We start from the raw sequence: 18,522 nt of genomic DNA, 5'->3' as shown, positions 1-18,522 counted from the left end.
GACAAGCTGGTCTTGCCCCTATTTCTGTGCTTTTTGGTAAGCTGGCTGGCTGCTTTCTGGTTTTCTTTCCTGCCTAATACCTTTCCTATACAACTACTCCTTGGGCTCGTAGGATTAATTGCCTCCTCTTCCAGAGAAGTTCCCCCTCCTGCTTTCCGAGCCTGCCCGTGCTTCAAGAGAAGGGGTCGGCAACCTGCAGCCCATGGGCTGGATGCAGTGGCGTAGCGTGGGTTGTCAGCACCCGGGGCAAGGCAAGTAATTTGCACCCCCTAACCCGTGGATTTGCGCACCCTAACCCTAACCCCCAGATGTTGCGCCTGGTGCGGCCGGCCCCCCCTGCACCCCCCACGCTACGCCACTGGCTGGATGCAGTCCATGAAGACTGTTTTACTGGCCCACGAGCCGCCCCCAAACCTAGCCTCCCCCCCCCCCAGTTCCTGCTGTGGGTCTGGAAAACCCCCAGCTTGCTCTTCATTTAAAAGGCCAAACTCTCTTGCTCCCCACAAGCTCCTTTCCAGACTTTCTCCTGCGGCCTCGGCTTTTGGACTGGTGGTGGTTCCTTTCTGTTCTTAATGGTTACACTGTTTTCTTCATCATGAATGTTAACCTGCCCTGAACTCTGGCAACAGGCCAGGAAAGCAGATAAATGCATCAAAAATTGGTGTTAAGGATGTCCAGCGTCTTGGAGCTCTCTCTCTCCTTCTGCATTAGCTCTCTCCTCCCCAGAGACCGGCTCATTTATTTAAGAATCCACAAAGGAGGGCAGTCTGTAGAAGACTGAAAGACTAGGATCCCTCCCATTTAAGAGAATAGGATTGAGCACAGATTATTTTTGCTCTTGCGCTAGAGTATTTTGGCAAAGGATACTAGATATTATTAAGGACATAATCAGATGTGATATAACCTTGACACCTAAGCCATCTCTCTTACGCCTTTTGAAAGGCATAATTAATAAGCAAGATTTAGAATTAGCCACGGCTGTATTTACTGCAGGGAGGCTAGTGATAACTGCCAACTGGAAATCTTCAGAACTGCTGGGTAAATTATAATGGCACACTAAAACCTTGGGCACAGCATTGCGACCTAAACGTGCTTCCTATCAAGGGAGAAAGATGAGCTCCTTGTTGAGGCCACTTGGGCCTCTGTAACACGGGGAACAACAAACAGCGTTCCTCCAGATGATTACGGATCATTGCCTCTACCTGGTACCAATGATACTCACTGGTTTGCTTCAACAAACAGCAGACTAGCGTGGAGCAACAATGGAAAGAACAGCGGAGATTTTTGCTTTCTTGTTTATATGTGAGCATGCAATGCATTCATTTACAATACAAATGCAGATTTAAAAAAAATATTAAAGTTTTTGTGACAGAAAAAGAAGTAAAAACTAGAAAAAAAACCTTACAACTCTTCATGAATGAAGAGAAGATAAAGGAGTGGCTGAAGGGCTGAGGAGATACCCTCCAACATTTCTCCCAAGAAAACAGGGGTGTCCAGTGGTATCTTTCTCTGGAAAAAGAGGTGCAAGAACTAACCACGAACACTACCCTCATTCTCTTAGAATGGCAATGGTGCCCACCTGAGAGGTGACGGAGCTGAGTTCCGGTGAGTTCCAGATTGAAAAAAAAAAGTCCTGTGGGCATCCTATTCCATACCCTCCAGCATTTCTCTGATGAAAACAGGGACATTCTAATGAAAAGTGGGACATTCCTGTTAGGATATTGTTCCGTTCCACCTTAAAAGGAACAGGCATGACTGTTGTGTGTCACATGCCTGTTTACTTCCAGCACAGGCTTGCTGGGAACTTCCGTTTGTATATTGCTTTTGCGATGCTGCTGTGTGTTTGGACACGAAGGGAAGCAGACATGTTTTTCCTTTGTTCCTGAACTATGCTGAATAAATGCCTGTAAATAATGCTTACACATGTCTCTGTCTGCCACTTCCGTTGTGAGAAGTTATTCACTCTGCTGACTAGAGCGTGCCAAGTCTCCCCGGCAGCGTCCCAACAATTCCATGATCAAATCAGGAACCAGGATGGCTTCCTTAAATCTGGGACTGTCCCTGGAAAATAGGGACACTTGGAGGGTCTGAGGAGATAGGGGGGACGGCGGAGGATTTCACAGTGACTCAGATACTTATTTACCTGCACCTCAAAGAACATGTTTCCGGCATGCTAGAATATGAAGCAGCCTCTGTTTCTTTTGCCCTCAAGTCTTCTCTCTACACAGGATAGACCTGGACAGGCAGCCATGACCGATTCTCTCATAGGCCTCAATTTCCAGCACTTGTTTATGCGAAAGCTGTTGCAATCGATCTATGCTCTGTTTAGACCACTTCTCTGCATTTTCCTGGATTTCCTTGAATAATTTTATGTGCCTTTAATTGGGGAGTTTTTAAAGTGGCATGATACGTCACCCTCATGTCTATGCAAGTTGTATAAGATGACCCGAAGCTGCAGAAAGCGCTTTGCTATTTTGGAAACTGGGAAGATGTCAAGAAAGAGACCGAGAGATAAAGTGTTCCCAAAAGACACCAACAATTTATGCAGTGGCAGTCCCCAAGGACTCAGGTGTACCCCAAAGGAGCGTACTGAGCTGCGTAGCAGAATTCTCTGGGGGAATAATGAAGTTTCCTGAGAACGGCAGCTGATTCCCCCCGCCACCCTGAGGTAAAAAAGAGCTCTCTTAGAACTGTCAAGCTCAGAACTATCAGTTTCCATCAGTCCCAGCAAGTTTGGCCATTGGACAGGGATGATGGGAAATGTAGTCCAAGAGAATTTGAAAGGCCACAGTTTCCTCAACCCTAGATGGCTGCTTACACTCTCCAGTGGGCCAGAGGATGAAGTAGGTTTGTAAGCTAATCATCATCATCTGTTACCTGGACAGGTAAAAATGGCTGTCAATCAATGCGTGCAGGTTAATTACAGAGAACCTCATGTTGCCTTTTTGGAATGAAAGTATATACGGTTTGTCGGTAGCATATTTTAAATTCTATGTTGTGCTTTCAATTAGATCACACCCATAACCTCTTTAGCAGTCATGGTTTCCCCCAAAGAATCCCAGGAAATGTAGTTCACCCTCCAAGGTCGTAAAATGTTGGATTAGGTCAGTTTAATTGTATTGATTGAATGATTATTACGTACCGTTATTGAAACTAATTGTAATTGTGGCTAACACGTTTTTCGAATTGTAACGTTTACTCTGGCTCATCTGATATGCTGTGAAGTATAGGGTTACCTATACTATATGGGTTCCCACAAGGCAAGACACAGTGATAACAGCAAGAACCTTTATTGAACTAACAGAACTGGACAACAGGGGCACAGCAACTGCTTATATACATTTCTGGAGGCCTGGGCCACTCCCACTCCCAATGTGATTGGCTGTCTAAACTTCCAAGATGCGAATCACGACTCAGAGTTCAAGGGCCAATGGCAGAGACCAAAATCCCGAAATGTTCTGTGATTGGACATCATGTATCGAGTCAGAACACAGGAGCTCAGAATCCTTAGTCCAGACTCAAGCTCAGGCAAACACAGACCGCTGAATACATAACATGTTGTGCGACATTTTGGGCATAGTAGCGTAAATAGGTGATGCTGGAACATGATATCCCATTGGAATATCTGAATAGTGGCCCTTATCCATCCTCTGAGCTGGGATTCTGACTTGGCTTACTCCCAGTTCCTTAGAGAAACTCATGGTTGAGGGTCTTTTCTGCAATGGTACCTTGGCTTTGGAATAGTGTCTGAAAAATGCATTCTTACTGTTATTATATCGCTAGGCTGTTTTTTATTTTCTAAGGGTGAGGGAAAAGAAACAGCACAGAGCACCCATACCTTCCCATTCAGTAGCGCTCATCCCATTCAATGAATAAAACATTGCATGTACAGTAATAGTTGAGAACTTCTGGCTTATCTGCTGTTTTATGCCTCCTCTAATGTAGGTCACGTCACATATCAGCTTATTATTTGGGTTCTTAAATGTGTTTAATAACTTAAGACGGCGGCCGTATTTTTCTACACGGCGCGGTTATTTTAAGACTGGCGTTGCGGAACGGCTAAAAATACATCTCTGTGTTCTGCTGAGCTCTAAGAGGCAAAGCCACGGAGGCTTAAGAGATTTATTTTAAAGTTCAGGAAGTGTTAGATGCTACAACAAACTGTAAGTGTATTATTTCGCAGGAAAGGGGATCCAGACTTAGCTGTCACTTCGACCTAGCAAGGGAGATATGTGCCCAGAGGCAGCTTTCCCATGAGGAATTCTCTGTTGCATGAGGAATCATAGAATCATAGAGTTGGAAGAGACCACAAGGGCCATCGAGTCCAACCCAGTTCTCTGTGCATCCTAAGACACTGTCTCAGGCAGCCTGGGGATTGTTGTACATGCCTGGAGAATTTAGGGGTTGGCCATCTTTTTAGAACAATGGGCACGGGTGAATGCCATGGGTATCACCACTTCTGGCCACTCCCACCTAGGGATTGGGTTAAAAGTTGAACTCAGCACACAGGGGTGGGGGTGGGGGGGAGAGGAAGTGGGAAAGAGCATCACTCTTCCAACTTCTTCCTTCGTGACCATGGCGAGGGGGAGGTGTCTCAGAGACTTCTGGGGCATCAGGAAACACTGCAGGGGTGTTCTTGTGCCTACAGGCACCAAGCTGGCAACCTTTGCTGCAGGAAGAGCAACACATTTTTACAATTTAGTGACGCCTCATGATCATTAGAAAAACACACAAGAGTGTAGACATGGATGTGCAGACAGTTTGGAACAGGAGTGGCAAATCAAACGTGCTGTTTTGCTGGTCAAGTAAGAGCAGAAGGCCAAACACCTGGCATCTATATAAGGCGTGGCCAATCCAGAGGTGCCATACTGCCAGCCAACTGCAGGGTGATGTTGTACTATTTTCACTAACATGTGCAGCATTATCATTATTATTATTATTTACTAAATTTGTATACCGCCCTCCATCCACAGATCTCAGGGCGGTTTGCAACATAAAAACACAATAAAGGTAAAGGTAAAGGTAAAGGGACTGCTAGGGGACGCGGGTGGCGCTGTGGGTAAAAGCCTCAGCGCCTAGGGCTTGCTGATCGAAAGGTCGGCGGTTCGAATCCCCGCGGTGGGGTGCGCTCCCGTTGCTCGGTCCCAGCGCCTGCCAACCTAGCAGTTTGAAAGCACCTCCGGGTGCAAGTAGATAAATAGGGACCGCTTACTGGCAGGAAGGTAAACGGCGTTTCCGTGTGCTGCGCTGGCTCGCCAGATGCGGCTTTGTCACGCTGGCCACGTGACCCGGAAGTGTCTCCGGACAGCGCTGGCCCCCGGCCTCTTAAGTGAGATGGGCGCACAACCCTAGAGTCTGTCAAGACTGGCCCGTACGGACAGGGGTACCTTTACCTTAAAGGGACTGCTGACCATTAGGTCCAGTCGTGACCGACTCTGGGGGTGCAGTGCTCATCTCGCTTTATTGGCCGAGGGAGCCGGCGTACAGCTTCCAGGTCACGTGGCCAGCATGACTAAGCTGCTCCTGGCAAACCAGAGCAGCACACGGAAACGCCGTTTACCTTCCCGCTGGAGCGGTACCTATTTATCTCCTTGCACTTTGAAGTGCTTTTGAACTGCTTGGTTGGCAGAAGCTGGGACGGATCAACGGGAGCTCACCCCGTCGTAGGGATTCGAACCGCCGACCTTCTGATCGGCAAGTCCTAGGCTCTGTGGTTTAACCCACAATGCCACCTGCGTCCCCAATACAATACAAAAGCACAAAATACATGATAAACAACAACAAAAAACCCTACAAACAATAACCCCCACCCGTTCCCACCAACAAATTTAAAAGGGCTTGAAGAGGAACTTTCCCCCTGGTGCCTAAAGGTTTGTAATGAAGGCGCCAGCCGCACCTCCTTAGGGAGGCAATTCCACAAACAGGGAGCCACTGCAAAAAAGGTCCCGTTCTCGTGTTGCTACCCTCTCGACCTCTCGTGGAGGAGGCACATGAAGAAGGGCCTCAGAAGATGATTGCAAGGTCTGGGTGGGTCCATATGGGGATAGAGTCAGTCCTTGAGGTATTGTGGAAATTTATGCACACTTTCCCGTAGTATATGCATTTTTGTACGCATTGCTTGGCTGGAGAACTGTGCTTTGAAATTTGGAGAGGTGGGGATTTTGAAGGATGGCCTTGTTTCTGGCTCGTGTATTGTTTCTGGAAGTCTGAATTAGGGCATGTTCACCTTTAAATGCTGTCTAAATCAAATTTCTCTCTCTTCCTTGCTTCAGGTCTGCAAAATCATCCTAGCCAGGGAAAGTCTAATGCGATGTAACCTGGCAATGCACTGTGATAGGTGGCCCCAGCAGTCCAGCTAAAACAGCGATGACCAAGAGGTTACCTCTGAAATCCAAACCTACCATTCAGTGGGGGGTTTATGAATGTCTGCTGAGCTTGACACACTGCATGGCACCTCCAAGGCACATCTAAATTAAGCGTGATTGGCATAGCTGCTTGTGTTCCCTCTTCCCCCTTTTCCTCTTCCTGTATAGGTGGGCAAGGTGCTTGGCTGCTGAACAGTGGTATAATTTCGGTACCCAAGGAATAGGATTTAATAGGAAGATGTGCCCGTAAAGCAGGATTTTGCTCCTAGCGCTTGGAGACGCATGTCACCAAGCAGGTCTGCAGTCATGATCCTCATCAATTTCACACTGTTGCCAGTGTCTCGCAAATAGGGCTGCTACTTAAATGCTTTGCTCCTTCTCTCCCCAAGGACGAAAGGATTAGAAGCTCTTCTCAAACAGAGGCTTTTTTAAATAAGAGGAACTCAGAAAGAGACGGCTAAAAACAAGGGAGATGGACAAAACAAATGGCTTTGGGTTTGTCAGCGCTGGCCCCATGTCAATGATGCCTTCAGAACGAAGCCACCGCCTTATACTTTGGTGTGTGCTAGGGCCTTAAAGTGACAGAGTGGATGGGAGAAAGACTCCCCAGAAGGTAGCTTGCTTTGGGACCCATGATCAGAGTTGCTTTGCTTTTGAGGGAGCAAAATTGGCAAAATTCCACAGGTTGGGTTCTCTCCTAAATCTGTAGCACTGCAGGCTCGCTCCAACAGCAGTGGAAAGCACAAATGCTCTGATGGAGCTTCAGTTAAAATGTCCCACAATGCTTTAATGTTTTCATGTGGCATTGTGGGAACTTAAAATGGCGGCTCATAGACCTATCAACTTGGTATCTATCAGTTAAAGGGGAGAGGCAGTACCAGCCGACCCTGCCGGGGTCTCAAGACCCTAACTGCTGCCCTAAGGTGTCGTTGCTGAAGCCAACCAAGCCTGCCAAATAAATAGTGAATTTCTTATGGTCTTTCTTTGTGCTATTTCACACCACTGTCAGTTATCCCAAGTCATTCACCTCCCATTGCTTTGAACAAATGGTGTCCAAATGGTCCTCTGAACGTGTCCAGAGGAGGGCAACCAAAATGGTCAAAGGCCTGGAAACGATGCCTTATGAGGAACGGCTAAGGGAGCTGGGATGTTTAGCCTGGAGAAGAGGAGGTTAAGGGGTGATATGATAGCCATGTTCAAATATATAAAAGGATGTCACATAGAGGAGGGAGAAAGGTTGTTTTCTGCTGCTCCAGAGAAGCGGACACGGAGCAATGGATCCAAACTACAAGAAAGAAGATTCCACCTAAACATTAGGAAGAACTTCCTGACAGTAAGAGCTGTTCGACAGTGGAATTTGCTGCCAAGGAGTGTGGTGGAGTCTCCTTCTTTGGAGGTCTTTAAGCAGAGGCTTGACAACCATATGTCAGGAGTGCTCTGATGGTGTTTCCTGCTTGGCAGGGGGTTGGACTCGATGGCCCTTGTGGTCTCTTCCAACTCTACGATTCTATGATCACTTTTTTTCATATTAATATTCTGTTGGGAGCCACCCAGAGTGGCTGGGGAAACCCAGCCAGATGGGCGGAGTATAAATAATAAAGTATTATCATTATTACTAGTCCACCTGTTTTCCCAAGCAAAAATTCATTTCCTTCAGGAAAGGGGATAAAAGGCAGCAGATTGTCATTTGCAGCCAGGTATGACAATCTGCTGCGTTGCTTTTATGGCCTAGAAGTGAGGCCTGCACTGGCTTCAACCCTTCTGCCTTCCTCAGGGAAAGACCATACTATATTTCGACCTGGGGAACCAGGAAGGGAACCAAGCAGCATAGGGCACAGTAAAAGCAGGAGGGGACTTCCAGTTTTTTCAAGCCCAGATCAAAGGGGTCGCATCCCAACCCTAAAATGTAGCCATTAGAACTGCTTACCAGCAGAGCCCAAATTAAAATGGGGTGTGGAGGAGAATCGAGATCAGGGAGAGTCAACATGGGGCCATGCAGATGTTGTTGGATTACAACTATTGTCCATGACCAGTGGGCCTACTGACAATAGCTAGTGGGAGTTGGTCTCCAGCAACATCTGGAGGGCACAACAACATCTGGAAGATGCTCATTAGCTACCTCTGCACTAGATCAACAGCTTCCTTTCTTGTTGGCTTATACCTCTTTATATGGGGAAAGATACCTCTCAACAGAAGGACCTTTTTGAGTCTTACAAAATATTTTGTAATAAGATGTGCAGGGCAAAAGCAGATTCTAGACAATTTCGACAAGGAAAACAAAGCAGAGTTAGAAAAAACAAACAAACTCGTAATTAATCAGCCCAGGCAGCATACTAAGCAATGTGATGGATTCTCCATCACAGAAATCTTTAAAAGAGAGATTGTGTTTTGTGTGGTGGTTGGGGAGGAGTGGGGAGAGAGAGAGAGAGAAAGAAAGAAAGAAAGAGAAAGAGAGAGATGGGGGATATGCCATAATGCAACCAGGATATTAGGCTTTTTGAAGGAATTGCTTGTGAAATGATATGCCCTGCACATTATGTAGGAGGTCAGAGCAGATAATCATTCCTCCTGGCTGTAAAGTATTTCAATCCATGAGAATTTATTATCTGCCCAAGGCAAAATGACACTATCACACCCAGAACAACAAACTGAAAGGAGGGGAGCCAGGAGGAGAGGGGAGCCAGGATGGCCTGAGGGTTTTTTAATGGATTTTTAAAGGATAAAGAGGACCTTTTTCTTAAAGGCTAGCTTAACCATTGTGGGTAGCCCAGGTTTTGGACTCCAAGTTCCACCCACCACTGGGAGTGTTACCTGTGGGTGATGGGAGGTGAAGTCTGCAACACCTGAAGAGGACCCGGTCGACTTCTTCTGAACTGCTAAATGTAAGCGACTTCCCTTTCTGCCTCTGCTGTGGTTAGAGTTGACCTGGATGTTGTCAGTATGGGAGGCATTTTTATGCATTCTGCAGGGCAAACCTGGGCTTGCTACTGAAAATGGATTTGACAGGGCCCATCTCCCAGTGCAGAAGGAGATAAGGTCTTCAACTGTCTACCTTTCAAGGTAGCAAACTCCCTAGTTCAACAATGAGATGTGTGAAGAAGAACTATCTTTTATCTGTCCTGAATCTCCCAACATTTAGCTTCATTGGATGAACCCCAGATTCTAGTATTACAAGAGAGAAAGAAAAACATCTCCCTCTATCAACAATCCTCCCTTATGTACCATTTTCCTGACAAGACAGAAGTACTGTTTTTGGTGGGCAGGTGTGGAGGACTCCCTGGTCCTGAATGGGGCAACTGTGCCCCTGAAGGACCAGGTGCGCAGCCTGGAGTCATTTTGGACTCACAGCTGTCCATGGAGGCGCAGGTCAATTCTGTGTCCAGGACAGCTGTCTACCAGCTCCATCTGGTATGCAGGCTGAGACCCTACCTGCCCGCAGACTATCTCGCCAGAGTGGTGCATGCTCTAGTTATCTCTCGTGTGGACTACTGCAATGCACTCTATGTGGGGCTACCTTTGAAGGTGACCCAGAAACTACAACTAATCCAGAATGCGGCAGCTGGACTGGTGCGTGGGAGCAGCCGCCGAGACAACATAACACTGGTCTTGAAAGATCTACATTGACTCCTAGTACATTTCCAAGCACAATTCAAAGGTGCTTTAAAGCCCTAAACGGCCTTGGTCCAGTATACCTGAAGGAGTGTCTCCACCCCCATCGTTCTGCCCGGACACTGAGGTCCAGCGCCGAGGGCCTTCTGGTGGTTCCCTCACTGCGAGAAGCCAAGTTACAGGGAACCAGGCAGAGGGCCTTCTCAGTAATGACACCCGCCCTGTGGAACACCCTCCCACCTGATGTCAAAGAGAACAACAACTACCAGACTTTTAGAAGACATCTGAAGGCAGCCCTGTTTAGGGAAGCTTTTAATGTTTAACAGACTATTGTATTTTAATATTTTGTTGGAAGCCACCCAGAGTGGCTGGGGAAGCCCAGCCAGATGGGCGGGGTACAAATAATAAAAAATTGTTGTTGTTGTTGTTGTTGTTGTTGTTGTTGTTATTAACAACAACAAAGGGAGTGAGAAGAAGCCACATATGCTTCTTTGAGATCTTGGGAGGAATGGTGCAATGCATACATAAACATGTTGCAAAGTCTATAATGTTCTCAGATATTAATAGCTAGCTACCTGTGGAACAAGGGACGCGGGTGGCGCTGTGGATAAAACCTCAGCGCCTAGGACTTGCCGATCGTCAGGTTGGTGGTTTGAATCCCCGCGGCAGGGTGCGCTCCCGTTGCTCGGTCCCAGCGCCTGCCAACCTAGCAGTTCGAAAGCACCCCCGGGTGCAAGTAGATAAATAGGGACCGCTTACTGGCGGGAAGGTAAACGGCGTTTCCGTGTACTGCGCTGGCTCACCAGATGCAGCTTCGTCATGCTGGCCACGTGACCTGGAAGTGTCTTTGGACAGCGCTGGCCCCCGGCCTCTTAAGCGAGATGGGCGTGCAACCCCAGAGTCGGACAGGACTGGCCCGTACGGGCAGGGGTACCTTTACCTTTACCCTTTACCTCTGGAACATGAGGCTTTCAAGGAGAAATAAGGTTTTAGCTGGGGTGTGCATGCACTCCAGTAAACATTTCCTCCAGAGAGAATTCTTTAGAATCATAGAACTGTAGAGTTGGAAGGGACCACGAGGTTCATCTAGTCAACCGTCTGCAATGCAGGAATCTTTTGTCCAATCTTTTGGTTGATGCTCGGTGGGTGAGCAAGAGACCTCTCCCCCAACGTACGTCCTTGTTGATGCTGTTTTATTTCTCTCTTTTTCTGTTCCCCTGTGTGGATAGAGTCATTATATAGGGGACTGGATTAATTATATCTAACTGGGGACAGGAGAACAATGAAGTTCTTGTCTAGCGTCTTGACTAGCGTGTTCTCTAAGCCATCTATGACATGATGTCGTAGACACAAATTCCTAGCAAAGCAAAGGAGGTTTCATTGTTTTTTTCTCATCTCCCTCTTTCCCTGCTTGTATGACATAACGCAAAGCTTGTGAGTCATTTGGGCCTTCTACTCTGCAGTAGGGATGGATGAACATGCCTATTCATGGTCCATGTCACCTTTGCATGTCTCCCCCAACCAAGTGCCATTCATTTCCCTTTCTGCATTAGTCTGCCATTCAAAGGATGTGTTTAAATACCTATTTTCCTTTAAATTTAAACTGCTAAGGGCTGATAAATCCTGCTGTGTACCTTGTCTCCTGAGATGGAAAAGGATCAGCGCATTGGTCTCAGAGGTGTGGAGCAGGACATTTAGTTAGGAAAATTGCAAATACCGACTTCCGCAAGCATCCCTACTCTCCACCCTGCCTCTATCCCACCCTGCAGGTGAGAGTGAATGGTTCCTCTGGTGGCAGAGCTCTATCTAAGGCTAACTCTCACTGTTTGCAAAGCACATGAAAGGACATCAAAATACTATGCACATTTTTGCCCCAGACACAACTCCTCCTCATGGAAGGCCTGTGTACCAAATCTATCTATCTATCTATCTATCTATCTATCTATCTATCTATCTATCTATCTGGGACGCGGGTGGCACTGTGGGTTAAACCACAGAGCCTTGGACTTGCCGATCAGAAGGTCGGCGGTTTGAATCCCCGCGACGAGGTGAGCTCCTGTTGCTCGGTCCCTGCTCCTGCCAACCCTAGCAGTTTGAAAGTACGTCAAAGTGCAAGTAGATAAATAGGTACTGCTCCGGCGGGAAGGTAAACGGCATTTCCGTGCGCTGCTCTGGTTCAGCAGAAGTGGCTTAGTCATGCTGGCCACATGACCCGGAAGCTGTATGCAGGCTCCCTCGGCCAATAAAGCAAGATGAGCGCGGCAACCCCAGAGTCAGCCACAACTGGACCTAATGGTCAGGGGTCCTATCTATCTATCTATCTATCTATCTATCTATCTATCTATCTATCATCTATCTATCATCTATCTATCATCTATCTGTCTATGTCTGTTGCCATGATACAGTATCAAAGATGAAATTTTATGGCTGTCTATAAAATTGAAGTATGAGCCAAGGGTTAACAACCTTGAATTTTTAGCGTTAAAATTAGTCTCTGAGAGAGAGAGGAAAAAAAAAAGCCACTTCATTATAAATACGTTACTGCTATATAATGGCCTCCTGATTGATAAGCCCCGCAGCTACCTTAGCCGGCAGTCTTTTAAGCACCAATCCTTCATTTGGGTCCTAACAGCAAGGTGGGCTCCTCCTCCCTCGCTGGGCCATCAATTTTTACCTGCCAATACAGTTTGATGAGCTTGCTGGTATGCTGCTCACTTCCTCCTGACAGCCAGTACATGTAGTCAGCAACCATGGCACTCCTAACGACGAAAACAGAATAAGCAAGTGAAATAATTCAGGGGGAGGAAGGAGACTGATGAGAATACAGAAAGGCGATGCTCATGACCTAAAAGACCTGCACAGGCTACGAAACCTTTGCAGCCCCGCACCAGCAAGCAGTGGCAAATTCTGGCCTGCCCAGGTGTACCTCTTGCACCCATAGCTGCCATCCCAGAGGCATAAGGGGAACATGGAAGGAGCAGAAGTTTCAATAAGGGGACTCACTCAGCCGAGTATCAGACCCTCCAAGTGTCCCTGTTTTCCAGGGACAGTTCCGGATTCATAGAAGCTGTCCAGGTTTCTGATTTGATCCAGGAATGTCCCACTTTTCATTAGAACGTTCCTAATTTCATTGGAGAAATGTTGGAGGGTAAGGAGGGTGAGGTTTTACCCACAGCGCGGGTGGCGCTGTGGGTAAAACCTCAGTGCCTAGGACTTGCCGATCGCATGGTTCGAATCCCTGCGGTGGGGTGAGCTCCTGTCGATCAGTCCCAGCTCCGGCCCACCTAGCAGTTCAAAAGCACCCCTAAGTACAAGTAGATAAATAGGTACCACTTTATAGCAGGAAGGTAAACGGCGTTTCCGTGTGCTGTGCTGGTGGCTGGCTTGCCAGAGCAGCTTCGTCACGATGGCCACGTGACCCGGAAGTGTCTTCGGACAGCGGTGGCTCCCGGCCTCTTAAGCGAGATGAGCATGCAACCCCAGTCGGACACGACTGGCCCATACGGGCAGGGGTACCTTTACCTTTACCTTTAAGGATTTATGTGAACCCCAAGCCAAGGAGATAAGTAACTATACAACCTTTAGAAGACATCTGAAGGCAGCCCTGTATAGGGAAGTGTTTGTTTGTTTGTTTTTAAAAAAGTTTAATGTTTTGTTATGTTTTTATATAGGTTGAAAGCCGCCCAGAGTGTCTGGGGAAACCCAGTCAGATGGATGGGGTATAAATAAAATCATCATCATGATTTTGTTGTTTAGTCGTTTAGTTGTGTCCGACTCTTCGTGACCCCATGGACCAGAGCACGCCAGGCACTCCTGTCTTCCACTGCCTCCCGCAGTTTGGTCAAACTCATGCTGGTAGCTTCGAGAACACTGTCCAACCATCTCGTCCTCTGTCGTCCCCTTCTCCTTGTGCCCTCCATCTTTCCCAACATCAGGGTCTTTTCCAGGGAGTCTTCTCTTCTCATGAGGTGGCCAAAGTATTGGAGCCTCAGCTTCAGGATCTGTCCTTCCAGTGAGCACTCAGGGCTTATTTCCTTCAGAATGGAGAGGTTTGATCTTCTTGCAGTCCATGGGGCTCTCAAGAGTCTCCTCCAGCACCATAATTCAAAAGCATCAATTCTTCGGAATAGCAGGTCCTTATTTTCCTTGGCGAAATGTTGGATGGTATGGTGTTTCCTTCCATTTGCCCTACCCTGAGCAAAAGCAGGCTGCTGCTCAGGATCTGGAGCAGGATACTACCGTTCCATACCCCCCTGTCAAAGGGACACTCTCGCAAACGAAGGCAGGCAAGGACTAAGGCACATTACAAATGCAGCTGTTTATATTAGCATACATTCATAATTATCAGCCATTGGCAAAAGGATATAGCATGCATTTGGAAACTCCGGGGAGCTGTTTTATTAGGTAACAAAAGTGCGAGGAGGAAACGGCCCTAACATTTTCCCCCTCTCCCGCAGTTGATGGGTTTTTCCATTTTTATTGTGAGCAAATATTTAACGGTCACTCAAAAATGTTTTATTCCGGCTCGCTTTAAAGTATTTATGGACTCCCACGCATTATATATAGTCAAAATTTCTTCCAGGACAGCAGCTGAATGTGTGATATAGCGCTCTGCTGGTATCGGAGGATATCTCAGTTTGTGGCAAAGTCAAACATAGTTCATCTTTGATTAAATTATGCTTGCCGCGGTGGAGTTTGGGGGTGTGGGGAGTGAGGAAGAGGTGGCAAATCTTGCAACTAATTGAATATGCTTTAGTGCCCTGAGTGTTTGTAACAACTACCACATTTCTCTTATTAGACTGAGAGGATATTAAAAACTATTGTGCAATGGATATTAATGCAGGTTTTAACAGACTTCAGAAAATCACTTTGCTTTTTTATGGCTGCTCCTCCAATACCCCCCCTCTCTCCTTCCCCTCTGGAGATTCCAAATCCAATTAAATGCAACCAGATGTAATTCCAAATTGTCACTTTAGTCAATTAAACATATAATAATCTTGTGTGCCTAATTACTAGCACAAAAAGTTTATTTGTTGATGCTTTCCTATCTGCTTGTCGCTGCCCGTCTCCCTCCCTCCCAGCCCCCCATCACTGCCGATATATTTATTGCTCCTTGACATTACTGTAAATTGAATTTGGAATTCTCTCCCGAGTTACATGTGTTATAAAACCCTAATCCCAGGCTAGTAGTAATACCATTTTAGAACATGTTTTCGCAAGCTGCATTATGTTCTTAATGAGATATGGCCGAGAGAAAATAAAGGAAGCAGAGGATTTAAATCACAAGCAGTTCAGAGTTGTCTGGGTGTCGTGGGGAAGGCAGGGGGGAAGACGACTGCCGTGATTCTCTGTGGGAGGCCCAGCACAAGATAAATCTATCCTTGCACAGAGGTGAGCATCTCAGTGCATTGGTGGGAGGGGGCACTTGCTTTGAATCTAATGCTAAAGAAGTTCCCCATCTCTCGTGCGACCCACTGGCAAAAATTTGATGAAAACAATGAGGCTGTCAGGGGCTGGATTGAGGAGGAATGGTGGCAGCTCCCCCTTCTTCTAAACCTTCCCAGGGGCAGGAGGACAGTTTTGATTTAGAACAATGGTTTGCAGAGGGGAAAAGCTGGGAAATCTTGGGTGAGGTGCAGCTAGAAGAGGAAACACCAGGAGAGAGATAGCTGGCAGATTCAGTGTCCTTGGACAGCATTCCTGACCCCCCTTCGCCCAAGACTAGATGGGCGTTGAGAGTGGTAGAACACAGAGCTCAGTTGCAATAAGCTCAGATTACCTGATGTAGGAGTGACGTAGATTAATGGGGACGGAGGGGGAAACCTTCACTGGGAGCAACGCCATTTCTAGAAATATATGCATTCCTTTCTCTCTCTCTGTGATTATTAAAGAAACAAACTGGTAAGAACGCTCCTTTTGTTTGATCTGCTTATTTACTGCCACTGGGGGACGGATCCGATCCCCCAAAGCCTGACAAAGGACAATCAATGAGCTTCTGGCTTTATACAGAAGATACCCAATGCCAGCAGGTAGTCTCCTCTGGCCAGAGCTAGAGGGCCCACTCAGAGCCGGCCCACCAATGATGTGGGGTGAGGCAGCTGCCTCGGGTGGCACCCATGAGAAACAGCACCAGAGAGGGAGAGGAAGCAGATGCCTCTCTGCTGCTTTGCATGGTGGGGTCGCCATAGCCTCTGTGTGACATGGTGGGCGCAGTGAGGCAGTGGCTTCTCTTCCTCCAGGTGACGGCCCTCTCTGGGCGGCCTCGGGAAATAGGCTTGCTGCTTTCACAGCCTAGGTGTGCCTAGTTCTCTTGACAGTGCTGTTCTCGTACCACTGAGGGCAGGCCTGGCAATGATGCTGCGTGTCCTACAAGGCCTATGAGTGCCCTGGACTTGCTGCCAAGACCCCAATTTCCCAATGATCGAACTCAGTTTAGGCCCATTCATTTCAGTACAGTGGTACCTCTGGTTACGTACTTAATTCATTCCAGAGGTTTGTTCTTAATTCATTCCAGAGGTCTGTTCTTAACCTGAAACTGTTCTTAACCTGAAGCACCACTCTAGCTAATGGGGCCTCCCGCTGCCGTCACACGATTTCTGTTCTCATCCTGAAGCAAAGTTCTTAACCTGAGGTACTATTTCTGAATTAGCGGAGTCTGTAACCTGAAGCGTATGTAACCCGAAGTACCACTGTATTTATTTCAGCAGGCCCACTCTGAATATAATTTAGCTGGATGCAACCTAATTTGCCTAGTATGCTGCAAAATCCTGCGAGATCACAGCAACCAAAATGGCTGCCGTTCTCTCACAAAACAACAACAACACGGGATGTCTCAGGTTTTCCAGGACATGTGTGGGGATGTGCTAAGACCAGGTACTCTCAACAAAGATTTCACCTAGTACAGTATGGTGAAATCATTGGTTATGAATGTACCAACTGCTCCAAAAACATTGTGAAGGGTGGCCATTTTTCAAGAAGTAATGATCCGGACACAAAAAGTTGTTGACGTATGGCAACCCTAATATTATGAGCTAATCACTGGAAGTACCCTCAGACTCTGACGGCTTTGTAGAGCTTACTGAAATGTCTGGAACTGGCGTGATGAACAAATTAACGGAAGTAATTCATAGGAAAAAGGACGGCTTTGACTCATTAATGTTGCAGATAATTGGATGGACTTTATAGCTTATTGTGACTCGTATTATCATCGTGTCAAGCTAGGCAGAATTGTGTTTTTGTGATCAGGTCTATCTGCTTCGCTTTCAGGCATTTCCCCCCCTTGTTTTAAAAACTGCAGTTTTTGTGCAGTTGATGATGGGGAGTTTATTAACGAGCAGAGTCATTTCTTGAAATGAAATGGGTGAGGGGAAAAAGGAAGATTTTTTTTTTAAGCCAACTTTCTGCCACCTTATTTCTAGATGCAACCCCAAACACAGCCACCCATCGAAATGTGCACTTCAAATTTTGCATTGTAGTTCCTCAGAAAAGTAATGTGTAGAAAAATGCATATACACTGGTACCTCAGGTTAAGTACTTAATTCATTCCGGAGGTCCGTACGATTTCTGTTCTCATCCTGAAGCAAAGTTCTTAACCTGAAGCACTATTTCTGGGTTAGCGGAGTCTGTAACCTGAAGCGTATGTAATCTGAAGCGTATGTAACCCGAGGTACCACTGTACTAGCGTAAAGCATACGTACCGATGCATATATTAGTGGAAGTAACATGCAGTATATAAAATTAGGGGAAATTGCCCTGTGAAAATAAGTGTGTAAGGCAAAATTGCATCCATAATTGGCGCTAATATGCTGATGAATTTCCATGACGGCTATTTTTAAAAAATGTGAACTTGATGTGGAAGTGTAGAGAACTGAACGCAAAGAAGCCATCATCTACAGAGACGCCCCTCCCTCAGTGATATCAGGACATGAGGTAATTAGTATTACAAGTGACCAACCGGGTGTGTGTGTGTACTTGACGTTGGGTAACCATTTTCAGGGGTACCCCTGGGTATTTATTTATTTTGAAATATTTACAAACTGCCCACTCATGTCAAGGTGGGGATGCAATAAGACACAAGACACCATCAAAACAATATAAAATAATCATAAATACAGCGAGCTCATCCTAAGAAAATGTAAACAACTGAATAGGACTGTCATCATTAAAAGGCTTTTGAGAGATGCCTGGAAGTTAACAGCAGGGATGCCTGCCAAATCTCTGCTGGAAGAGCATCCACAGGATGGGATCAGTGACAATAAATGCCCAACTTCTAGCTGAAGCCAGTCGGGCTTCTGAAACACGGGGGACAACTAATGGTGCTCCTCTGGACATGCAGTTCCACCCCCTCTGAGGCTTTGTATCTGAGAGATTGGATTACAGGCCTTGTTTCATATGTTAGCTCTAGACAAGTCACTTAGGGGACAATTTAACGGAGTCAAGAGGGACTCTTGCAATGTAAGTGGTCCCTGATTTGCCTCTTAAATGACTTGCCTGAGATCACAGACAGGAAATCCCTTGTCAAGGGAAACCCTTTTGCCTTTGCTGTACA

The 18,522-nt window shown here is 46.7% G+C and overlaps 1 protein-coding gene across 1 annotated transcript in view; it reads right to left on the bottom strand.

The window, feature by feature from the left end:
- The window catches only part of SPATA16 (spermatogenesis associated 16), a 163,407-nt gene that overhangs the window by 55,266 nt on the left and 89,619 nt on the right, over positions 1 to 18,522 (bottom strand). Inside the window, exon 5 of the mRNA XM_083442238.1 lies at positions 12,649 to 12,733. Coding sequence (XP_083298364.1) covers positions 12,649 to 12,733 — 85 coding nt within the window. The remainder of the gene's footprint in view (positions 1 to 12,648; positions 12,734 to 18,522) is intronic.

Source organism: Podarcis tiliguerta (genome assembly GCF_965153285.1).
Source record: "Podarcis tiliguerta genome assembly, chromosome: 5".
NCBI classification, from domain to species: domain Eukaryota; kingdom Metazoa; phylum Chordata; class Lepidosauria; order Squamata; family Lacertidae; genus Podarcis; species Podarcis tiliguerta.
The sequence above is the reverse complement of the archived record's forward strand: the minus strand, read 5'-3'. Positions and strand labels throughout refer to the sequence as shown.